Source organism: Gymnodraco acuticeps, unplaced genomic scaffold (genome assembly GCF_902827175.1).
Source record: "Gymnodraco acuticeps unplaced genomic scaffold, fGymAcu1.1, whole genome shotgun sequence".
Taxonomy (NCBI): domain Eukaryota; kingdom Metazoa; phylum Chordata; class Actinopteri; order Perciformes; family Bathydraconidae; genus Gymnodraco; species Gymnodraco acuticeps.
The window spans coordinates 2,413,796-2,440,540 of NW_022992160.1; the positions used below are offsets into that span (position 1 = coordinate 2,413,796).

At 42.4% G+C, this 26,745-nt stretch overlaps 1 protein-coding gene across 2 annotated transcripts in view; it reads left to right on the forward strand.

Moving 5' to 3' along the window:
- Positions 1 to 4,220: 4,220 nt before the first annotated feature.
- bach2b (BTB and CNC homology 1, basic leucine zipper transcription factor 2b) overlaps positions 4,221 to 26,745 on the forward strand; it is a 90,393-nt gene continuing 67,868 nt past the window's right edge. The window contains exons 1-3 of one of the 2 annotated variants that reach the window (XM_034204501.1): positions 4,223 to 4,566; positions 18,004 to 18,063; positions 18,355 to 18,508. In XM_034204501.1, coding sequence (XP_034060392.1) covers positions 18,470 to 18,508 — 39 coding nt within the window. In that variant the 5' untranslated portion in view covers positions 4,223 to 4,566; positions 18,004 to 18,063; positions 18,355 to 18,469. Of the gene's footprint in view, positions 4,567 to 18,003; positions 18,064 to 18,354; positions 18,509 to 26,745 lie in introns of both variants that reach the window. The other variant, XM_034204502.1, reaches the window with a different exon arrangement.

Here is a 26,745-nt window from a genome sequence, read left to right on the forward strand (position 1 = left end):
CTAAAATATACTAAGACATCCCAGGAACGCTGCTGAGATAATGACGCTTTAATGCCGGTAAAGTGATGCAAATCTAGAGACAGAGAGAGTCTCTTTTGTGTGTAGAAACTATACAACATGCGCTCGCCTCATTCCCACTAGATATTAGGGGCGGACTGGGGGGAAAAAGTGGCCCGGGGATTAATTGACAGACAGGCCCACTTAATGCGCGGCATGTATCGGCCGGCCGGCGACTAAAGTATGTTACTTAACAAAAAACCCTATGCATTTTATGTTATTTTGGACAATTATTCATATAGTAATCACATTACCTGAGCCCTTGAGTTGCCTAGAGCAAAATAGTTACAGCATATATTTAGTCATTTTAATGTTAACAGATCATTGATGCAATAACATTTGGACCCAATTTGCCTGACTTGACACATGGAATAAAACATGGGCGTAGGAAGCATCCTCAATGTGGGTGAGACAATTTAACAGGAGGTGTGGGCAGGTGGTGGACCTCACCTCCTCTAGCGGGTACCGGGGGCAAGCTCCCCCGGGAAGACATTTTTAAATGTTGAAGTTAAATGCATCAATCTGATGCACTTTGAGAGCAAAATTAGGGACTAAATCTATGGATACATCTCTCAACACCCATATGAAACAGAACTGTAAACAGATTTACTTTTTCTTTCAACATATATTTGAACAGCAAGTGAGTGGAGGCAAAAGTGACTGCACCCAAAACAATAGACCTGCTAGCTAACTAGCCTAAACTCAGTAACAGAATGTGGGCAACACGTTCTTCTCCACAGCCGCGCGACCTCTGAGTCAGACGTCACTTCCCCCTTATCTATCCTAAGGGTACAGCCACTCCCCCTGAACCCCGTTTCCCTGCCAACCCCCCCCCTCTGAACCCAGGGCTCGCTACAATACTGTATACACAAACTATACAAAAACGCCTTTACGCTTTGGAGCTTGTTTATCCATCTGTAAGCAACTACCAGCTAGGTCTCTCAGTCACTCACTCCTGATCGTTCACTGCCAGTGACAGCTGCTACGGGCCTGATGTGTGAAAGTGAAACTATCTGATAGAATCTGTTATATGATATGTTCTATCTATCAAAACGGCCCAGCCCAGCCCAGTGGGGTGTGGGCCACACCCCTCCAGGGAGTGGCCGGAACACTTACAAATGTGGGCCGGTAAGATTTAGGTAAGCAAAAAAAAAAAAAAAAGGGAGTGGCCGGAACACTTACAAATGTGGGCCGGTAAGATTTAGGTAAGCAAAAAAAAAAAAAAAAAGGGAGTGGCCGGAACACTTACAAATGTGGGCCAGTAGGATTTAGGTCCTCCGGTCCACGCACAGCACCGGCCCGCCGGGAAAACTCCCGGTATTCCCAATGGCTAGTCCGCCCCTGGATATCACCTTTCGTTGATGCTAATTCAACACCTGGCAAATTATTGGAAGCTCCTAAACAATCTTGTGTTCTGTAAATTACTCATCAATCATTTTGATTACACAAAAGTAACATACAGAGACGTATAAAGTAACATACGGAGTAACATATGGAGTAACGTACAGAATGACATACGGAGTTACATGCAGAGAGATATAAGGAGTACAGAGGCCAGTACGGAGGAACGTACGGTGGAACGTACGGAGGAACGTACGTAGGAACGTACGGAGGAACGTACGTAGGAACGTACGGAGGAACGTACGGTGGAACGTACGGAGGAACGTACGGAGGAACGTACGGAGGAACGTACGGAGGAACGTAAGGAGTAAAGAAGTTCCAGGTCAGATGCAGGGTAACCTTTGTCATCAGAGGTCGTCAGACTTGTTGTGACAGTCCACTATGCTATCACTCTACTCTGGGAGTGTTTCAAGGAGACAGATAAACATGCCAAAAGTATGGAATTCATATGAATGCATAAATTATAATGACATTTACAGAACAATTTGTATCTTTACGTTATATTTGATATGTTGCCATCAACATGAAACGGCATCATCATCCCACTATACATAAAGTATGTGCAATGCACTTTGATGCTCCTCCATGCAAATAACACACGCATGTTGGTGGTGTTGTTTTGATGTCAGCAGCACCATCTCAAATCGGCAGTTTAATGCAGATCTGCTCTTTGAATGCCACTCATGGAATACCCCGTGAAAAGTGACGGCTGCGATGAAGAAGGGCTGTCTGCTGTGCTGTGATCATTCATAATTACATGCAAACTCCCCAGGGGTAGTTTCTACATCAGAAATCAAAAACATCCAGTTCGCTTGTCCAAATAGGATGTGAGCTCCAGAACACAAAGCCTGCCTCCCTCACACGGCTGGTGCTGAGCAGCTCTCAGCTTCCCTCCACCCACCGCCTGCAGCTCATTCAACATCATACATTACATTTCTGTTTGTTGCTGTGGTCTGTTTTCACTTCTGAAACATTGAAATAAATCCTCTCCAAATACACTCATTCATTCTGACCCTCCATATGACGATACAGAACATGGTGACCACATAACTCGTCTTCAGAACCCTGTAGTTTATCTGTGCAAGTTAAAGGACTCCCACAAAATGACCATTTTACATGTTTACATTCTTTAAATATGCTGCATGTTTTCTCAGTTCACCACTGAGAAGCACAACATAGAAACAGATGTATGACCGATCACCAGCGTTGGGAGTGTTACTTGAAAAATGTTACAATGACTAATTACCTGTAAAAAAAATCAGTAACCTAATCTTTGTAAAATAAAAAGTAATGTAACCTGATAACCTTCTGTTTACTTTGGGGTTTCCTCAATATAGAATGCTACAAATTCATTGAAAATAAATACATTTCAATAAGATGTTTTTAAGTAAAGTGTACTCCATGACAACAGATACATGTGACCTTAGAATTCCAATCTTTATTCCAGACTCAGGTCCATATCACACAAAAAGACAAAACACACATCAATAAATGAGATAAAAAGCTAAACACAAAACAGATAAAAACAAACAGATAAATACATAAAATCAGTCCAATCACAGCGAGCCACACATGCTCACCGTCTGTAGAGGCTGCTGCGCCAAGGTCTCCAAATCATGGAAGAGAACCGGGTAGAACTCTTCACAGGGTTAATTCAAATGGAAATAACATAATTGTCCGAGTCTACTAGGCGACACATGAATTTGTACATTAACTTTCTTAAAAGGGCTTGACAGGTAGGTACCCCCAAGATAACAAACAGCTGGCTGGCACTGTGCCATCTTGGTACCCTCAGCAGCAACCGTAAAGCATCATTGTATGCAACTTTTAGTTTTTGCATGCTTCTAGCCTTGTAGTTACTCCACAGGTGAGCCTTGTAGTTACTCCACTTAGAGAAGACGAAACCAAGAGGAAGAAAAAACATTTTATTCTAAGTAGAAATACTTCAGTCTTTAAATACTTTAATACAAGTGAAAGTACTGAATTCAAAATGTAAAGTATTGCCAGCTAAATGTACTTAAAATATCAAAAGTAAAAGTACGCATTATGCATAATGGCTGATTTGAACATATCATATAATTATGGAATAATAAAGGATTCCATCTTCGAATTGCTTACAAATACATGTAAGAACATTTCAATGTTGTAGTTTATTACTAAGACCATTTTAGTTTCTTTATTAATATATTGGTAGAAATGTACTGCATTATATCATATCAAAATGTCATTTGTTTTATATGTTAACAGTAGCTGGTAACTATTAGTGTTAATAAATGTAGTGGAGTCAAAAGTGCAATAAGTGTTCCAAAATGTGAGGGAGTAAAAGTATAGTAAGTTAAATAGAAACACTGAAGTAAAGTAGAAGTATGACAGTACTTTAGTAAATGCACTTAGTAACTCACCTCTGTAGATTAAGATATCTTGTAAAACATTTTTTAATGTATTTTTATTTTTATAATAGTTGTTTTAATGTGCACACCAAAGTAAATCTGTGTATGCATAAACCTGCTTGACAATAAACCTGATTCTGATCTAGTGGAGGTTTGACTGTACACATAAGCACATTCTGGACTGAAGCGTCCTCCCGTCTGCAGCCTGAGAAAATGTATTGTGTCATCTTTCGCAGTCATATTCCCGCTGTGTGCACCGAGGGAAGGAGGGGGGGGGGGCACCGAGCGAGCGCGAGGGGAGGGATCTGAGCGAGCAGCCAGTAGTGCGATTCTCCAAACTCTGCTGCGTACGTTCCTGGGAGTGCGCGCATGTTTCCCGCGGGCGCTAACGCAAAGCCGCACCGCGCTTACGATGTTGTGAATGAGGAGTGACGTCAGCGGCCGAATGTCAACAATGTAGCGACTGTAGGCGTTCCAGTCGAGAGTAACAAACAGCGGAGACGGAGCGGCACGCCGCGCTGGAGCACCGCGCGCACACACGCACGCAATCGTACACACAACAGAGTCACACACCGTGTTTTCTTACTGAAGTGACACAAAAGCGAGGTGCTGCATCGGGACAAGAAGTGACCTCTCTGAGGAAAGGAGTCATCATGTGAGAGAACTTATGAGGGACACGGACAAAAGGGCTGGAGACGCGCGGAATAGAAAGTAAAAGGTGAGCTGCTGCACGTTTCTCCGCGTCATTTCTCTCCTCTGATATATTCCTCTCTGTTTCTCGTGTGTGAATCCACCGTTTCTCAACTTCAGTGTTTTGTTGATGCTCTCTAAGCCGAGTTGCAAACTTGCATTAGTGTCGCAGCCCGAAGAGTCCTCCCTGTGATCTGTGGAAAAAGTCACTATAACTGAAAGGAAGGAAAACCGCGTGCATGTCTCTGAAGCTTGGCGTGGTGATAATATTGGAGGCTGTAATGCGTCGGGGTGTGAACGTGGGTTCAGGAGTGAAACACACTCTGAACCACATCCTGTTATGCTTTCAGTCAATACACCGTGTGCGCTCCATTTTCTCTGTGTTTGTCAAGTCGGTGAGCGGAGATCCCGCTTCTATAGCAGACATATGCACACATAAAAAGAGAAGCTGTCACCTGTAGCGTCATAAAACACCTCAATCACTTCATGAACAATCATCATTATTACCTTATTACTATTACTATGAGAAGTATTATTATTATTAGCATTATTATTATCATTATTAAACAGTGCACTTCAATGCTTTCCCCCAATCTCATTGCATGATGTCATCACCTGCCCATTAATCAACATGTTTAAATATTTGCTGTGTAAGGATAAGGACGGTCCTTATTTGCTCCGACAACCAATAGAATCACGGACATCTCTACGGTGTCTTTTAGGAACCCATATTTTCAATATCATTGACCCCTCGTGTTTAATATCGGGAGCAAGCTTTGTATACCATTTCCTGGCTAAAAAACTAAACATTTTGATTTGAAGTGCGGTATGAACCCAGCTGCGCCTTTACGCGCAGTCCTGCTTTGTCATGAGGATGCTGCAGCAGGGCTTAGTCAGTCCTGTCATTTTATTATGGAGGAGTCAGCGGTGTAGTGAGGAATGTTGTTATGCAAGTAAGGTCTCACAAGTCGATATATTGTTGGAAAACACTTCTGGGGAAAAAGAGAACACCCATAAGCAGAGCAGTTTTATAACACATGCACCTATATACTTCAATACAATATTATAGTGTGTTTTTGAGGGCATTTACAGTGAACTGAAATAATCTGATCGTCCACCTTTGCTTTGCTGGAATGAAAGGAAACTGTGACTAGACGCAGAATGAGTGTGTGTGTTTCGGGATACTATTGTTTGATCGCCACGTGTTTGCGATGAGGTGCCATACGGGAGTGATGCTGCCATTAATGATACAGCATTCTGAGGAGCCTCTTTGTCTGTTTGTGCTGATGCAACGCGGTGATGGCACTGAGGGGATGCAGCATCACCCCCCCCCCCCCCCCCCTCGCCCATTCCTCACATCATGTGTCACGTTGTAAATATTGGAGTGTGTGCAGCAGATGATTTTGAGTACATGCTGGGTGGAGGTTTTTGTATCTGATCATCGAGATTTGAATGGGGGCTTATGAAAACACATCGCTCTGCTTGCACAACACGTGCACGCGGCAGGCAACACTCATGCGCAGTTTTACGCAGGGAGCCTTTTGTTCTGTACAGTAGTCCCGCTGCCTTTCTATTCCCGTGCATGGCAATCCCCTGCTTATTGTAAGAGGGGGGGGGGGGGGGGGGGGGTGTCCCAAACTGTAAAGCCCACAATGACTCAGTCAGGATTAAATGCCACTTCATCATATCTGCCAGCCAGCTCTCTGACATGTCTAATAACATGTCTCTGAATCTGCCTTCATTCTTCTTTGTACTTTAATTACAAGAAAATGAATTGTAATAGCAAATGCCGTTTTCACTTTGGCAGCACTATGAAATCATTATATTCTGCTCTTTCGTTGAGGAACAAGACATTTCCATTCAATCAGTATAGATGTTCACGTGTGTGTTTTTGCCTTGCTGCATCTTTAAAGAGTGTGCACCAGCTGATAGCGGCATCACGAACATACTTCTTATCTATCGCTGTCTATTATTTTTAAACTCCCTTTTATTTTACTTCTTTTTATTTATACAGGGCAATCTTTTAAATCAATATCAAAATGTGATTAAAAGGAGCTACTGACAACAAAAGAAAGAGTAAATGATAGCCTACCAAAGTAATTATAAAAAAGCAAGAATCTTGAGAGCAGAATATACAATCAAATCAGATTGATCACACCTGCTGTCCACAGACTGGAAACACACATTGCTGCATCATACTGTGAAATGTTCAGCTGTATATTCTCTGTTATTTGCTTAAGATGAGCCAAATGTCACACCACCCGTCTAAGTATGGGATCCTCCTGGAAAAGACTCATATTTGAACAGTTAAAGTTGCTAACTTGCTGACATTAGGTCCAGGTCCAAAACACGTTTAGTAAAAGGCGTCCTCTTCCTGTGGCCCCAGCTTTCTGAAAGTGCATCAAAATAGATAAGGACCCTGATGAAGAAAAATGATAAGTCATGAAGTTATTATTATATAACAGAGATCTCGGGCTGAGCTTGGGAACATCTGAGTCTGACTGCTGTTTGGGGATCTCGACATAATGACTCCCTCAGGGCTCAGCCTCTGAAATCCCACCCGGCAACAGGATCCTCCATGTGACCCGGTCCATTCTGAAGTGTAGCGTGCAGGGGGGGGGGCTCCTACCGCTTTCTACTGAGCCTGTAGTTATCATCTTTATGTTGCTGAAGTTCCTAGAGGGCAATAGAAGCTGTTCGTAACCAAGCACTTAAGGGTTAATGATTCATGAAATTGCATTAGGAGTGATCTCATTGATGAGAGACAGATCTCTCCAGAGAACAGCCCTAACGTGCTGAAACGGCACCACTTTCACTCTTAGGAATCAGAGCAGAAGTGTGGTTTCAAAGAATAGCAGAACCCCAAAGCTGCAAATCCACATCTATTGCATAGATGTTTTGTTTATCTTTGCATCACTTAGGACATTTGAGTAACCCCCACCAGCTCAGCTCAACATCCCAAGTCAGTGCCTTGGCCAGAAAAAAGAGCAGAAACACATTCCCATAGCGCTCCCACATCAGCACAAAGGCATGTTTGACTGGGCTGCTGCCAGTGAGAGGCAGCCACCAGCACTCTGCTGCTGCGTGGAGACCTCAGATCTGCACTACACCAAGAGCTGTTGTTCCCCCTCTTTCTGATCCGTTCTTCTCTCTGTCATATCATGGCTGCTCATTCTTCTCCTCCCACCGTTCACTGTGCACTGGCACCGTCTCTCGCCGTGTGAAATCTGCCCTCAGTCTGCAGAGTTACAGTCTGTCTCTGTGTTTGATGCGCAGCACACACACACTTGCCAATAAGCTATCAAATCTGAAACACCACAGGCAGCGCTCTGAATGTTTTGTGTTGCCTGTAAGAAAGGAGAGAGAAGCGTAAATCATCCTGGTGTCTGCGTCAGACCCTTCTGATGATCTCACACACGGAGCGCTTCACCTTCTCAACTCTGGCTTAATCCTCTTTAGTGACCCGTCCTGGGGTCCTCCATGAATTTCAACTGTGCAAGACATATTGAGCTAATCAAAGGATGCACATCTGGTCCTGATAGCTTTGTAAAATAAAAACTTGAGAGTAGAAAAGTTAGGGCGTTTTAGTATGATGTTATCGAAGCAGTTCAGTGGGTAAAGCGGCGTTCAGTGAATGAAGAGAAAGAAATGAGCACGATGTAATGACCTGTTTGGCTTGGTGCAGCACTATACTGCTGGCAGGAGGCAGCAGCACATGTTGTGTGTACATAGTGTGTTCATTCCAAGAGTGAGGAGGAACCTGAGGTTTTGGACACTGATCAATGATCAGCCTCTTTGCACCCTCACAGCTGCAGGGCCACGTGACATTCACATTGATATCAGTCAAATGTGCAGCAGTGCATGCATGTTACCAGAAACTGCACTTGTCTTTTGATTTCAATCCAGGAACTTACTTTCCTTCAATTTCAATTATTTAATTTTTAATATTGTACTCAGAATTTTAATTGAATCTATATTTTCCCGAAATTGCTACATTGTTGTGAAATTGCCAGTGGACACCTATCTCGACACATCATCTGAAAGGTGCATGCATTATAGATGGTTCTTCCTGATACACATCCAGCGTTGCATAAAACACCTTTCCATGTTAGAATGATGATGACACCCTGCAGTGTCTGGCCCCCCTGGCCCCCCTGGAGAAATGCTCTGTCCACCGTATGAAGCCTCTGGACAAACAGAGTCTCTGGTGTTTGTCTTGGGAAACTCTGGAGCTCACATCAATAGTGATATAAACGTTCCCCTTGTCTGTCAACTGCTGAGTCACACATGAAGTGGACTCTGTCGCTGACTGGAGATCAGTCCCTCTGCCTGTCACACCAACAGTCTGAGGCCTGTCATTCATTACAATGCCCTTTGTGGTGCATCACCCTTGTCTTCTAGTTGTTCAACCCGTCAGAGTAGTTTGTAACAATCCACTTTGGTTGAAGTTGTTGGTTTCCTGCTGAAGGTTCATTCTGTGTTGCAGCTGCTGATCTGATCACATGATCTGCGTTGACAGATGGAGATCTTGTGAGATGATTAAAAGCATCTAATGGCGTATTTACACTACAGCGCGGTTTAAGCGTGCCGTGCCCGGTCCGTTTTTGGTTGCGTTTCCACTTGGCGTAGTTCCGGCTAGCGGGTACTTTTTCATAGTTTTCTGGCTCTCCAAAATCCAGGTTCTTTCCGGGCCAACAACCGGTTATGCTAAACTAGTGAGAGAATCGCTGGCGACTACAACACAATGAACATATTTTACCGTGATTATGCTCTGACCGTCCACACTCACAACAACGGCCTACAGACATAAATAAAGCAGTGACTGTATTCGCCATGACACAGACAGTCTGCGGTTTGTACTTGTTTCACTTTTGTCTAGTTTCTGAACAGATATGAGGAGCTGTGAGCTCTGAGGGCTAACAGCTAACGGCTGATGCTGGTTTTGTGGTTTGCATTGAGGATGACGTCACTGCTCCGCCTACACTGCGTTACTATAGTTACTGCCCCAGTTCCTAAACTGTAATAGAAACACAGCATAAAGTGAGCCTGGCCTAACAAGGCCTAACTATACCGTACTAAGCCTTGCTAGGCCCTGCTGTGGAAAAGCGCCATAAATGGACCTGAAGGGGGGATCAACAGCTGTTTCTAAGGTCACGAAAAAAGGTTGAAACTTTCTTCATTAGCATTACCAATAGATAAAGGGTCATTTTATTTTCTAATGAAGCAATAGAAATGAACTCGTTTTTGCTAAAAAAAATAAAATACAACAAATCACTGATATTTGGATATATGTACATATATATGTAAGAAACAATTAGTATAACAAACAATTTGCTTTATGATCCAATCCAATTCAAATCAAAGTGAGAGCTAGGTAAAAGTACATATATTAGAAAAGAGAAGACATGCCTTTGTTGATCCCCAGAGAGGAAATCCAGATGTTGCAGCAGCACAAAGACAAAACTAAATAAGTATACAAAAAAAGGCATTTCTTATTTGTATTCTGTTTCTAATTACTCTGTAGAATAAAAATAAGAAAATAAAAACGGTGCAAGCTATAACATGACATTCCCTCCATCACTTAGTGTGAACAATCCTGCACATAGAGCTCAAAGTTCACATTAGTGTAGTAGACGTCCAAAAACAACACATTGCGACTGCAGGTGAACCGAGAGAAAGACTCCCTGCTGAGACTGAATAAGAGACATTGTTAGCCGCATGACACCCCACATGCTCAGCACATCTGTAAACACACCAGTGCCTGACTGAAGGTACTGTTGGTCACCAACATGACTGTTTCTCAATATAAAAATGTGTGTAAATGACGGTTGAATTCAAGTGAAAGCCCCCCGTCCTGCTCAGGCAGAAGAATGCTCTGTGTTTCCTCCTCTGGAGTTTGAGGTCATTTCCTTCTGTGACACCCTTTTGTTCTGTTCACTGACATCGAGGTGCACACTGAACAGTGTTGATGCAACCCTCCTTGTTGTCTCCGTGGTGACCGTGTGTGAGAGTGACAGTCACCACTGTTGGGCTGCTGTGTTGGTTTCAGATAGATGCTGAATGCTGTCTGTAAAGCCCGCTAAACCTATTTCACCATATTAAGCTGTACAAATCAAATAGGATTGATTGCAGGACAGGAGTTGAAAACTGTGCCTTTTATTTAATGGCAATTCTTTAAAAGTCTTTCACATTTATTATTGTTGACAAAACTCAAGTTTGTTTCAGGTTTATTCCCATGTTTTTATTTTGGCTGGTAACATCATCTTTTGGTACTTTCCCTGATGCCATTTATTCATCACAATTTGAGATGTAGTTTCCCATGAAATGATGTATGTTGTTACTGTTTGTACTGTAGGCAGGGAAAACTAGTCCATTTGTTTTACTTTGACAACATATTGATTTATATGCAGCCTTAAACACATCTCTTCAGATCAAGATCACAAATCTGACATTCAATTAGTGGCATTGACAACGTTTGGTCCAATATGTTTTCTAGGACAAATCCATATGACTTTATGTTACGTGCGTATAAACAAGAACACCAAACGGTACGCTGTTTTGAATTTTGTATGACCTCAATTTTGAATCCGCCATACATATACATAGGAACATATTGTTTTGCACATGTCACTCTTCTCTTTTCCACCATACATCTCAGATTCCTCACTGAATGGCAAAAGTAATCCTCTGTGTTTTCCGATTAGCCTTACTGAGTTACAATGGCATCATAGTCACTCTGTGTAGTTTGAACTATTAGTTGTAAGAAAGCCAAGTGAACTTCCCTTTTTGCTCGGGGCTGGATGTTTCCTGCCAAGGTCGTTTAGTTTCCCCCGCCTCTCTCTACGTCTTTCGGGTCAATGGGAAAAATGAGTGTCTCATTGAAGCATAGTGGAAGGTATTTCAAACAATCAGCGGATTCCTGGTTCTGGTGAGATCATTGTTTTAGTGAGGGGGGGGGGGGTTGATCCTTGTGGCAGGACGTTGTTGTCCATCTGCCAGAGCCGCTCAGTGATGGCCGTCAACTTGGAGGTGACTCTGACAGAGGTCAGCATTCCTCCCTGCAGGGTGGATGTATTTGTTCTGCTCTGCACATCAGAGACACCCTGCGAGAACAAAACACTCCCATTGTGTCTGAGAGCATGTTAGCAGAGCTCTGACATCAACGCTGTATAAAGAGAAAATAATAGACGTGCTCCTCAGAGGTCGGGAAACAAAGTGCAGGGAAGAACTATTGATCACTCAATATGCAACAATGTGAGGCTGTTTGCTCTGTCAGCTCACACAGGAGATAACCATGAGACAGCTCTTGGTTCGTGAACAGCATTATCGCTGCAAGACCACTAACATGAGGAGAACATCAATCGCGAACACTGCAAAATGCCTTTTTTGGAACAACCTGTTTATTCAGTCCCCTGGTGGTAGATGTCTGCCCCTAACCCTGATACAACACAAGTGCTGAATGCTTTGACATCGATATTGCAGTTTGAAAGAGTTCAGCTTTCAAATCAATAGACACCATTTAAATAAACAGAGAAGTGTTGTTAATACATTTACTCAGCTCTTACATGACATTTCGTAAGCTACTACAGAATAATAAAAAAATTGTAAAACAATTGGTCAAAGAGAATTTTAAAGTATACTTTTATGAAAGAACTGAAGGGAATGGACAATCTCACATCTCACTCTGTCTCTCGCATCGCATTTCTAAGGATCAGCTACTTTGCTACAGTAGTTCAAGTAAATGGCCATCAGGCAAGTGAAGAGTGTTTGAAGTGTACTGGTGACTTTAAGCCAATGGGGGCGTTGGCAGTATTTCTGGAGATGTAGCCGGTAAAACGAATGGAATTGGAGTTGGGAGACGACGTCTATGAAAGGGCATCGTGTTTTACTGTAGCCAGGCAACAGGCTCATTTTAAGTTCATCACCACAATAGCTTTGAATTAAGACATAATGTAAAGCATTTAAGGACAAACTCAAACAAACTTTAAATTCATGTTTAAAGGAAAAGTGAAAACGAATTGTTTTGTGACATTTGTTGACATCATACATTTCATTAAACTTAATGTTTCAGTTTTTCAGTGTATTCACATTTTTTGATATCATAAAAGATAATTAAATATCATTTGTTCTATTTTGTGATGGTTGCCAACCTCTTGCATGCATTTTGAGGCAGTTTACAGTAAACCCAGTCATATCTTCATTGGCGGTGTTGAAGCAGTGGAGTGTGAAACAACAGAGAGTGTTGAACGTGCGGTTTGGTGAAAAAGTGCAGCTGTACAGGAGTGAGTGTGAGGGAGGAGAAGAGGGTAGGGGGGACATCCTGTGAGACCAGCACAGGTGGTTTGGAGGGGGTTGATAGTGGTGGGGGTGGAGGTTGTGGGCGTGGAAGTGCCCACTTCCTGCCCGAGCCCCCGCGCTGCACTGTAAAACAGTCAGCCTCCAACCAGATCAGCAGGATCTGCCGCCGGTGGCTTCCTGCCGTCTCTCAGCAGGCGGCCATAGGTGCAGATCCTGTCTCTCCAACGCCCCGCTGAGCCTCATACTCCTCCTCCTGATGGAGGGGTTTTCTTCTCATAATCATGGCAGAGCAAAGGGAGCAAGAAAAAGGAACATTAATTCTACAGCAAAAAAAAGCTGTGAAATGAACGCATTAAAAACTGAGAGCATGACGTTCACCCTGATGGGTTTTCCATTTGTTGCACCCAGATGTGGAAAACATGAAAGTCTCAGGATTGGGTTGAATCCACGTATACAGCCCTTCTTGTGGGGGAGTAATCTGTGCAGGGATACCCGTCAGCCAGGTTTATCCTGATTCCATCCTGTAAATGAAAAAGAATGAGCCCGTAAAAACATTACGATCCGCTCATGCTGACAGCAGACAGGGTTGGAGCACAGAGGGAACAGAGGCGATCAGACCTGCGTGGAACCAAAGAAGCTGCTCCTCAATGAGGTGCGTCAACACTGACTGAACTGAAACGTTGACTTTATTTAAGTGTTTTATTAACAGACTTAACTAACTGTATTTGGTGAGTTGAAAGCAATAATATTAAGTTGAACCTAACATTTTTTATTTAAACGTAATATTATTGCTTTCAACTCACCAAATAGAGTTATGAGAAATCTTTTGACATAATACATTTAATTAAAGTCAACGGTTCAGTTTTCTGAGTGAAAAGACGATAAAGGGTTCTGCAAAACCTCAGTTTCTGTTCAGCAAATACCTTTTTGAATGTTCACCACAATTTGTTTCACGCAGTCAGTGATAAGTTGGGGATCAATGTGGATCCTGACATCAGGGTTACACAGACGACATGCCCTTAATCTGCATTCATGAAAAAACTAAAACACAAGTTTAAAACAGAAAAAGCTAACATAAAATGTAACATTCCCATACATGTTTCCCTACATGCAGTCCAAAGAGCATGCTCCATTAGCTGAGAAACTAACTTCTGCCTTACTTCAGTTTACATCAGTGTATATGGTGGAAGCCTGAACAGAATGAAATATGAATACTGCAAAGGCAGCAAACTGCTAACCAGAGGATTGACATGCAAACAGCTGTTAGTGGAGTCCATGCCCCGACGGGTCAGGCCTGTCTTGGCCGCAAAAGGGGGACCTACACAATATTAGGTGAGTTTTATCTAACAGCAGAAATGGTGAAGATGGCACCAAATCAAGATTGACGTAAATCATGCGCTACAGAAAAAGCACAACAAATTATAACAATGCATTATACAAATAAAACAATACATTTTCAATATTAAATCTGAACAATTAGCATTGCAATTGAAAATGCCATAATTGTAATCCCTCATCATTTAGAATGTATTCGAGAGTGACTGGAGGGAACAACCCATGTTATGTGTGTAAGAGGACAGATGGTGACATTTGATAGCCAGCTGTTTGTCATTCTCGCACAAAGTGGAGTTATAAAGGTGAAGACAGTTTGAGTGATGCTGAGTGAGTCAGGGAGTAAGAACCCTAATGACCCAAATCCACTGATAGCAGCACAGGGAACAGAGAGTGTGAGGGTCAGTTAAGCCCCCCAGGCTGCTGTGTTTGTGTACCTGAAGTGGTCACATGACCGTGGTGTCATCGAGGACAGATGGTGAAAGGTCAACATGGTGGACGCTCCACTGTTGATCCTGAGAGAGACCCGAGTCAGCCGAGCGTGAGAAACAAAGCTGGGACTGTTACCATTCAAAGATGTCATTTTTAAAGAATATTTTATAGACATGTTTTTGTCTTAGACGTAATTTGTTCCTTGCAGTTTTGAAGCAATTGTATACACCCCCTTTCAAGAGTGTGTGTGTTTGAATGTCCTCTCACTTTAAGCCTGTTGGGTCAAACTTGTTCTGTATTTTGTAACTTTGACATTTCTTTTGAGACACAGTTGAGTGACTACCTCAGAGGAGTGGGTATATTCAGCCAATCAGGGTCCAGGACAGGTTCAGTTTGACATGTGATGAAATCAATATTGTTTTGTTTTTGATACCTTGCTTTGAAGGAAATACACTTATTTGTTCTAATGTACCACACCCCGAACTAACTGAACAAGTTCTTACACTCATTGTTTCTCCCACAACTTGGAGTTTAGATGCAGCTATTTAATTATTAAAGACCAAAGAAAGAACATTAATAATACACATGTACATACATGTAATTAAGTTCCTATATATTTTCCCTTTGAAAACAAAAACAAAATACTCAAGAGGCATTATTATCTGTTATTCGCAGGTTTGAGTAGAAGGGATCTCAGTATGAAGTGTGCGATTGCTGCGAGATTTTTTTAAATTGTGTAAGATAATTTGTACTTTTTAAAATGTGATTTTGATACAGTATACAAATACAATGAAATACAATGAACTGAGGCATTTTTTTATGAATAATTTAAGAGATTGATTTATCTTTGGTCTTTTGACACCTACAAATAAGATCAGGAATGAACTTCACAGTTATGACTTACTCCGCTCTGCATCAGCCAAACGTCTCGCTGCGCCCTCGCTGCGAGGGGGACCCAAGTTCCCATCAGCAAAAACACGTGGGTTTGCTATCCTGGCTCCAAGATGGTGGAATGAGCTCCCCATTGACATCAGGACGGCAGATAGCTTGCACACCTTCCGGCGCAGACTGAAAACTCATCTCTTTCGACTCCACTTCGAGCGATAGAACTATTAACAAAGCACTTATATACTAATAAAGGACTGGCTTACCTAAAGCCAGTTGAGTAGCACTTGAAATGTTTGGCTCTATGAAACCTGATGTACTTATATGATTCTGTTTTCTTCAAGGTTGTATCTTCCTGGTCGAATGTACTTATTGTAAGTCGCTTTGGATAAAAGTGTCAGCTAAATGTAATGTAATGCAATGTCATGGCTAATATGTGTAATTGTAGAGTGCTTTGAGCACCTGCAAAAGCACTCTAATAAAAAATGTGATGCATTATTATTATTATTATTTAATTATTTATTTTGTTGGATATGCATTGCTGTGTACAGTACATACAATTTTGCCTGAACACCAGTTAGTTGAAGGAAAACTGTTTATTTTATACAATTATAGACAGACTTATTGATCAAACTATAAATCAATCTGAGGAACATGCTTAATGCTAAATGCTGATGCTCAGTAGTCGCTCAGTACCAGTGAAGTCTTCAGATATGAACACAGAGTAACTGACATATTAAAGTCCAGCTATAGAGTTCTCCTATAAAAGGCAGAGAAGCGTAAAGATGGAGAAACAAAGGCACACAGAGAGGGGGGGGGGGGGGGGGGGGGTGGGTGGGGGGGATAGGGGAGATCAATAGTCATGGCTGCCTGAGAGGAAGTGGGAAGCGGACATATAGATGGATTACAGTAGCACAGCTTCGCTTTCATCTCACTCAGGGATTGTGTCTGGAGGGGAGGAAGCAGATTGGTTCTCATCATACTCAGAGAGTGCTGCTCAGTCTCATTCGGATGTCTGTTTGAACACTGATGTATAAATCCCTTCAGGAGGACATAAGAGGACACTTACACTGCGCGGAGAGAGAAGTGTCCTCTTCTCAGGGACACAAACAGGCTCATACTCTGCTGCCTTCGTGAATTCAACAGCAGGCTGATATTAGCATCATGATATCACACACACACACACACACACACACACACACACACACACACACACACACACACACACACACACACACACACACACACACACACAGCAGCAGCGTGTCGTTTGATTGTTATCAGTCCAGCAGTGGCAGAATGAGACGAGAGGATAGACAGGTTTCACAGCTGATCTGAAGGTGAAATTAAAGGATGTCTTTAACTCCCAGCACACGGAGACACAGAGACACAGAGACAGACACAGACACACAGAGACAAGAGACACAGACACACAGAGACACAGAGACACAGAGACACAGAGACACAGAGACACATAGACAGACACAGACACACAGAGACAAGAGACACAGACACACAGAGACACAGAGACACAGAGACACAGAGACACAGAGACAGACACAGACACACAGAGACAAGAGACACAGACACACAGAGACACATAGACACAGAGACAGACACAGACACACAGAGACATAGACACACAGAGACACAGACACACAGAGACACAGACACACAGACACACAGAGACAAGAGACACAGAGACACAGACACACAGAGACAAGAGACACAGAGACACAGACACACAGAGACAAGAGACACAGACACACAGAGACACAGACACACAGAGACAAGAGACACAGACACACAGAGACACAGACACACAGAGACAAGAGACACAGAGACACAGAGACAAGAGACACACAGAGACACAGACAAACACAGACACAGACACACAGACACACAGAGACACAGACACACAGAGACAAGAGACACAGACACACAGAGACACAGACACACAGAGACACAGAGACACAGACACACAGAGACAAGAGACACAGACACACAGAGACACAGACACACAGAGACAAGAGACACAGACACACAGAGACAAGAGACAAGAGACACACAGAGACACACAGAGACACAGACACACAGAGACACAGACACACACAGACACTGAGACACTGATCTGAAGGGACTCAGCAGATTCAGTCTTTAACTTGTTTGATGAATGAATGCAGAAATAAGACAGAGAGATAAATACAATAAGACCAAATGCATCAAATGCAATCTTGTGTCGGTTGTATTGGAAACAGACTTCATTGTTCAGCAGCAGATGTCGATGTTTGTGGAAATTAAAGGAACAAAAAATGTGGATTTAAAAATGTGCTCCCTGATATCATTGTTTTTAAATATTCATTTACCTTTTTTTGTATTTAAAACATGAATGAAGTGTTTGTTCCTGACATTTGTTAGAGTCGTTTAATAAGAACAAGAACAGCAACACTTTCAGATTCTGTTTATTTGATATTATTAGTACATTAATCTTCTCTTTTCTCTTTTCTGTTGATTCTAGAACATTCCTGATACAACTACCTGGCAGCAAAAGTGTTCCCATTGATGTTCAGTTATCACGGTAAGTTTAATTACATCTGTGCTTTGTTTGAATCTGAATTCAAAGGTAGTGAATTGGGTTTTAAGCATCCTTGAGAGAATACTTCACAATGTCCTCCTCGTACATAAACAGCTGATCCAGTTGATACAAAAGGGGACAATTAGGATATTTCTAACAGTCGGTCAAAAGAGACAAAACTCACAGTCCTAAAATGTGTAGTCGGTCCATGTGTGTATGAATGGACTGTGGTGTGTGTAAGCTTTCCTGTGAGGTTGCGTGTGTGACTGTGGACTGTCTGCCTCGACTCTGCAGGGACGCCCCCCCCCCCCCCCCACAACGCCGACCTGCCAATCATGTACCTGACCTTGATTCTGTGACTGACGGTGATGTAGATGAGTCAGTGTGACGCTGCGCTGCTCGTGGATAAATGATCACTAATCACCATCAGAAGATGAAGGACAAGTCTGTGAGTAGCTACAATACTTTGTTTCAAAAATGTCAAAACTTTATTTTGTGTTGGCAGGAAGGCTGTTTTGTATTTGTTCCTGTTGTGGTTAGACTGTGAAGCTGGAGAACACGTTTGTCATGGTGATGCACACAAGCAGATGTTCAGATCGTGCTGTTGTCTGATTGATTCAATACTCATGAATGATACCTTCAGCAGTTAGATATGTAGTTTTCTTGTAAATGAAATGATTCCTTCCTTTCTGTTGTGTAGCAAACAAATACTCGACCTACATAGGCTACTGGCCTTTAAAGCCAAATCAAGATAATAGCATTACTGTGTGCTCTCAAACACAAAGATAAAACCACGCTGTTAAGAACAAATTCAAATATGCGCATTTCATTTTATATCTAAATGTTGAAAAGGAAATGAAGCTTCCTTCTCTGACTTCCTTTGCAGGTGCTACCATAGCGCCTTGAGTTGACTTAAAATACAATAATAATGGATCCAAGTGCGTTTATGCAATGCTAACGTAAACCTTTAACAAGCCTCATAACCATTCAAACTCACCCTTTTATTGTATCCTCTCCCTCTAGTATTATATCCTAGTAAGATTTACAATTAGTATGTGCTTGTAAAAAGGAGAAACTATAACTCTGGGGTGACAGGCTGCTCACAGATCTTTATGGCTGCCTTCTCGTGTGTAAAGTCAGACATTGTTTTATCCCTGCAGTTATAAGAGTCTGCTAGCAAACACAAAGGCGTTCTTTGTGCGGAGCTGTTAGTCTCATAGTGGCTTAGCGTATGTAGTGGAGTGTAAGCTGCTGTAGTAAGAGTTCAGGTTGTCAGAGTGCTTAGCCCGGACCACGTGGAGGCTGGCATCTGAGTGTGGGAGCGGCTCGGCGTGGACGCTCTTCCTCTGCCGCCACGAGTCCATGACCTCTCTCTGTAACATATCTGAAAGTACAACCAACATCTTAATCCACCTCTGCTGAAAGATCAACATCTATCAGCTCTTAGTTTTTCTAATTGTTTGGCCTACAATGTTGTTGTTGCACTTGGACACAAAAGGGACTTCCATGCGTGACATTTGAAATGATAATTTGTTCGTTTTGTAAATAATTTGAAAAATCTGAAACGTGGACTTTAGTTCAATGTATCATGTCAACAGATGTTACATAACTGTATTAGTTTAGTTACAAGCAATAATATGAAGTTGAACCTAATCTTTTTTAAACTCAATGTTATTGCTTTATTGTTGACATAATACATTGAATTAAAGTCAATGTTTCAGTGTTTTGTACAGAAACACAACCACATCATTTCAGTGTGGCTGCATAGTGTCATCAACGTCTAATAACTTGCATTAAACATAAACAAATCTTATTTACAATGAACTCGCTAAACACACTGACTGAAATGATATTCAGACACATTCGTCGATTAACCGGTAAAACTACGATATATTTGCGATACAAACCTCATTATGCATCACAGCTAGTTTGTTACACTTACATAATATATGTGATTATATTACTTCAATGTATTCTGAAAGGCCAGTCCATCACCTACTAAGGTCACACATTAAGACCTATTCAAACATATTGCCTTCAAATGCTGTCCCTTTAAGTTGTTTAATATTTCTTAACTATTCTACATAGGGGTGTATGAAATGTCAAAAACAGGAAGCCAAAATCCTGAATGACTTCCTGCTTCCTGTTCCTTGTCAGGCCTACTGAATCTTTTCTGGTCATTTAAACACTGTCTGGCAGAAACTGGAGAAATCGGAGCCAAACTGCAACTGGATAGAAATCCAAAATCCAGTTTCAGGAACAAATATGTGATAAATCTCCAAACTGGATTCATGACATTTCATTTAGTTTGGAAAGAGAACATTCCTTGTTTTTGTTGTTGAGGATTTAATGCAATAAAATACAGACTTGCAAATTCCATAGTGTAGAAGAATGAATCCTTATGTATTCCAGGATGTTCCCAAAGACTTTGACTTAGGTCAAAGGTCTGCAGGTCCCCTTTTCTAAAGAACTAGGAATGATGCTACCTTCGCCATTTATTTTCAGTTTCTTTGTGAGTTTGTGAGCAATACATACAAATATGAAAGCAGTCCATGCTTCCAATAAGTGCTTATACATCAGAAACAAGAGAAAACATCCATCTCTACTCATACTTCCTTTTTCTTGCATAAAGTGAGGACTTGTTAGGGTCTGTGAGCGAACCTGCCCTCAGTGTTTCTGCTCTGTGTGTTCTACAAAGCGCGGCTCACACATGGCCGAGGGTTGAAGTGCCACTGCTTGTTGCCGGGGTTTGTGCGAGGTCTCTCTGAAGTATCTGCGCTCAACTGTACGAGCCTGTCTGCTTCCCATGATGCACCTCCCCATCCCCAGCCTGGCGCAGGCAGTGAAAGAGGCCATTGTTCCTGTCACTCTGAGGCATGTTGCATGCACGTCTGACACAGAGTGGGAGAAATGATTCCCTTTATACTCCTGGAATGTCTTTGAATCAATCAATTCTGTATGTGGAAATGCTGCTATAGTAACAAAGTCATTGAGTCACATTTGTCCTGCGTTTAAAAGAAAAGGGAAATACAGTTTTAAAATAAAAGTAATTGAAAGAAGACATTATTATACGCTTCACATCAAGAGTTACACTTGTTGTTAACACCTTCCCATGTCTGATCCTCTGAACCCATTGGTCCGTTAACACTGTGCACAAAAACGTGTCTTTCAGGACTCCTTTCTTTCCTCTGCTGTGATTGACGTAAAGCAAACGGCAGTTCGGAAAGCTTGCAGTTTCTCTCATGGATTTTTCCTGCATGATGTCATGTGTTGACAACCCTCTGTGGAGCATGCCTGGTGACATCAACACAAAAGAAATATCCTTCCTCTGGAAAGGTGGGCTTCTCAGGCAGATCATTTCTGCTTCACATACCATGAGACCCTTTGAATCCCCTGAACAGGGCCTTCTCTGCTTTGACGCTCGTGAGAATGTTTGATTCCCTCTGTTCTCAAGTTCCAGGCCTCATAACATCCCAATAGAAGGGAGGCTTCCTGATCCGTGTATCTTTAAGTGGTGCAGAAAAAACATGTCCTTGTTGTGGTTTTTGTGTCCAATGAGCTGAGTCGTAGGAGCTCTTCAGCGTGTAAACCAAGAGCTGAGCACAGGTCACGAAACACGGCCTTATCCGTCAGTGGAGAGTCTATTTTTAACTCTGCCGTATCACGTATCACGTCTTGCCCTTTTGTGCTTTTGTTGGAGAGGAGGGATATTTCAGGACACTCAGGTAGCGTGGGAGGCGCGGTGAGGCGGGTCTTTTCCCCGACAATTCATCCTCCGTCTGTTTGATGTGTGTGTGAGGGGAGTGAAGCCACGCCTGCCACTGACCTGTTGCAGGGGTTGGAAATGTGCTCTTCTGCTCTCCCCATTCATTAGGCTGGGCGGCGTGCGCTGCTACCCAGCGCTTTCACTACAGCTGTATTTGTGGTCTCTGATGGGATCCAGATGGCAGTCTGGATCACCCGTGAAGACATGGTGAACACTAAAGAATATTCAAAGGAGCCTTGCACCCGGGTCGCTGTAAACAATTGATGGTCCATGCATTTATAGAATTGGAAGTACATTTATAATATATAGTGTCCTGTGAGGACATTCTGGATGACAGAACAAAGGGACATTTAGACATTTATTCTACAGCAAGTTAAGAGACACAAATAGCTTAATATTAAGAAAGAAGCATGCATAAGGTATTAAAGATCAAATAGAAATGACATACTACACATCCAGTAGCAGACACAGGAGAAAGTGTTCATGCAATGTGTCCTCAGAAACGCATCAAAGGCAAAGGTGTGTGTACCTTCCTGTGAAGGCGAGGTGAAATGCAGCCGTCATCGTGGTAACGCTGTGATGAATCAGGATAACACTTTAGAGCCTTTCAGAGTCAAAGGCATTCAGGGTGTTGCATTGAGATGTACCCCCCAGGAAAGAGCTTTAGAAAGAAGGTCAAACCCATTGTATTCTCTTATCTGCACACACCTGGCCATGCTGTGTTAACTCACTGTGCATGTTGGGTGGTTGCTGCTTTAGGAAAGTGTGTGCAAAAACACTTATTTGTGTTGCTCATTCAAATTGCAAAGAGAGACTTCTCTTTTAACGAAGTTCAGACTTTTCACAAGGAATGTAGGTGATTGTTTTCTTTAGTTTCTATGGTTACAGAGCTAAGAGCAACCGCGTCACCCTTCAGATAATAAAAATGTTCTTTCCCCCCCAAGAGGCAAGAGTGAGGAAAAGTGCAGCGCAGGTATACGTCACCAAAAAAGAGTTCCGCAAAACAAACAGGAACAAATAATTGTGTGATGTTTTTTTTGGGTGTTTTAACATATTCTGTAAATGACATGCCAAAGATTAAAATGTATAAGATTGCATGTAGGCCTACTGAATAAAAAGTTGTCAAATGTTATACCGTTTTAATAGAGGCTTGCAAAGAGCCATTTGTTGAGATTCAAGAACTTTATTGTGAGTATGCAACAACATTGTAGATGCATCAGCCTCAAATGGTGCATTGTATTAAAACTCGACACATATTCACACTGATACATATTTGAGATGTATTCTCCTGAACGTAAAAGCCGCAGGCTGCTGCTGTATTTGTTTTGGTTGAGTTACAACCATCCTGTCCTGTCTGCTGCTGCTGCTGCTGCTGCTGCTGCTGCTGCTGCTGTTTTGCTCCGATTTTTCCGCTGCTCTGTCTTTGGAGGGGGAATGTGCGTTGGGCTGGGTAACTCAGGGGGGAGCGCTGGAATTCCCACACACTTGGCTCACCTTGCATTTGTTCTACTCCTTCTCCGAATCTCACCCACCGCACATATAAAGGGGATGTTTTGTTTGTGGAACACAGCGCTCTCAGGGCCGTGCTTGTTTTTCAGGCCCCGGGACCTGGAGACACTGCACAGTATGGCAGCTCGGTTAGCAGAAGGAGCTCCGCTGAGTTCATTAATCCGCTTGTCAAGGGCCTCATTTTGCTTTTATTTTTAGCCAAATCCATCAGGCCTGACAAGTGGGGCAATTTGAGCCAAGTCCAGGGCAGAGCTTCAGGTCCTCAACACAAAGTCAAGCTTCTTTCCGCTCTTTGGAACAAACTCCGGACAGCCCTGCTCCAGGCCCGGGATTGCGTCGAGTCATGTGAGATCATGTACACAGAAACACAGGGGGGGGGGGAGCTGAAGGTGGAGGGGGCTGCAGAGTAAATGAGGCGGCGGGGTTATGGCAGCAGGGGAGCTCAAATCTGCTCCCAGGCCAGCAGACTGGTGCTAGCCTTGTATAAGGTCATGTCTAGTGAGCATGTTGGGGTGGGACGTGTGCACACATTTATTTTTAATACACTGCTGGTCTAGCCAGTGGGGGGAGGGATGTTGAGCCTGCCAGCTCGTCCCAGGACCACTGTCACACTTCGGACAAGAGGATACTTTTTAGTAGACAAACCCACCACAGGCGAATACAAAACACTGAAAGGAGGCAAGTTGCACCCCCAGTTTGACCTTTAATATGCATGATCTCACTGAATCAGTTTGGTTCCGTCTCATGAATGCTGTTTGAAGTCGTTTTGCTGTCTTCATGCTGGACTCGCTCCTCTCTCAGATGCATGTTTTGGGTGAATGCTCTGCAGGGAGGTCTGGATTTAGCATGTCAGTCTTGTATTTAGCATCGAAGTGATGAGTGTGAGCGGTTGAATTAAGACAGTTATGCTTCACAGAGGTGACAGTCTGCTGTGGGTGACATGTGCATCACATGTTCCATATCGTAGAGAATAGATGTTTTGTGACTCCTCAGTAACTCTAAGGGCTGCAACTGCTCATTTAATGAATAATATGATTATTCAATCATTCAATCTATAATATGATACCTTTGTCTACAAACGTTGATACAATCATTATTAGTGAATAATCAAAATACTTATTGATTGAGTGTGAAAGCTCATTATAACAGTTGAAAACCAAGGAAAAAAAGTAATTGGGTTTCAAGATTTTTCCTTCAAACTAAAATAGTTTTTGATTCTGACTTTCTCCCAACACCATTTAATGTAGTTTGATGTCATACCTAAAAAATCAATAAACAACTGTAAGGATAAAGCTTGAACTAAAAGCAAATGAAAGCATTCCTGTTGTGTTAACATAGAAGTAGGCGGTGTTTTGACACCGTACTGTGTGACAAAATATCTTTGCAGTAATGATTTGTTATTATTATTGGGGAGCCCTTGACTTTCCTCGAGCGCCATCATTAGGGGAAATGATCATCATGAGCATGCATACATTATTTATAGAGGCTTAAAGCACAACTGTGTGTAATTACAGAGATGCTAGCGTGGCCATAGACTCTTGGTCTTGTTGTGCAGCTAAAGATAGAGAGAGAAAGCACGCCTATCTGGCTATCTACCATCAATAATTGAATCTGAGCTACTTTTGGAGTTGGGCCGGAATAGAATGCTACTATCAGGTTCTGTGTTGTCTCGCTGGCTGGGACCCAGCACTGGGGCCCCATGAGTTCCTGCTTGGGTAACGCCATTGTTAGTTTTGCAGGAACAGGCACCGTTTATTTTATTATACATGGCAGATGTGGGATTAAAATGTTTAGAGGATAACTGAAATAACTGAAACGTTGACATTAATTACTGTATTAGGTTAGTTGAAAGCAATAATATTAAGTTTAAATAGGTTAAACTTAATATTATTGCTTTCAACTAACCTAATACAGTTATGTGAAATATGTTGACATTATTCATCCAACTAAAGTCAACATTTCAGTTGCCTTTCAATTCCATGCTTTCAATGGATAATAATGTTTCCAGACTACATGGCAACACCATTACAGGACATACATCTGTGTCTTTGTGGGGTTTTTCTATAGCATGTTGGAAACAGGGCTGCACACTGCAGTGACACCCACCTTGAGCAGTGAAGGTCACAGAAGAGGAGAGTTAATGACCAACACACAGGGCAACATTAATGAGCCCTTCACAAGTGTTTTTTAAATTCCATGATAGGCTTTCTTCCCACTCCTGTACGAGCTGTCAGGAGGCTGTATATCCTCCGTCTGTGCATGTGTGACTTTGTCTCTGGAAACTATACACTACATGCTGCTATGTGTGTTCATGGGGGGATGGGAGGTAGATGCTCCATTTTAACAATACAAAAAAACATCTTATATCAATATAGCCCTATTGTGTTCTGGGAAAGTGTCTAATGTGTCAGCTGAGTTATCCAGTGAAGTTTAATGCAGCGTTTATTTAGCGGCCGTAGGGTCGCCGGTTCAAGTCCCCGACCAGCTACTTGGAGAGGTCCCAGTTCAATTCCTGCCCTGCCGTGGTGCCCTTGAGCAAGGCACCAGACATTCCCCTTCCCTCCCCACTCACACTGCTCCCCGGGCGCTGTACAGTAGCTGCCCACTGCTCCTAGTACTAGACTCCTGGTACTAGGATGGGTTAAAAGCAGAGAACACATTTCACTGTGTGCTGTGTGCTCTGCATGTGTGACCATTAAAGAGGGTTTCATCCCTCCGATCCTAAGAGCTTCCACAACAGAGGAAGCTTTGATAGCCCATTAGGTCTGTTGCACCATCCACTCTTAGTTGACCCTGCTTACCTTTAAACAAGTTATGGTCCTTACACACCGAGCCGATTTTTGAATACGTATGTATTCATACTTTTAAAGTACAAGTAAAACTTGAAACTAGCAAATGAGACTTCGAATTCATAAGTAAAATGTTTTCCAAGGTCATAATTAAAGTGAGAAGTAAAGTCATTTTCTCATAGATTTCTACACAATCTGACTACTTTTTAACATTACATTATCAGGGGGAAGAGTTGACTGAAAGCTCCTCTAGAGTCAAGGAAGTCATTATACAACACGCTGAGTTGTACTAATAAGCAAACCTGATGTGTAAAATCAATAGCACTTTAATGGTATTTCTTCCAGACCTCCATTAAAATGCTCTAACACAGGCCTGTCCATGAGAGTTTGGGGCAAAGACTGCATCTCTATGACTGTATATCATCATTTGTGCCATACTTGAAGTATGAGGGATCTTTTCAAAATGATTGATATATAGTGTTATAGTCTAACACCTTGCCTTGACTACATGTATTGCCCTTCCAGTATTTGATGTGATATACGTAAGTGGGATATCCCCCCCAGCTGTCAACAGTGATTTCACAGAGCCTTTAACCAAGCAAGGTATAACTGGTTGGTGGT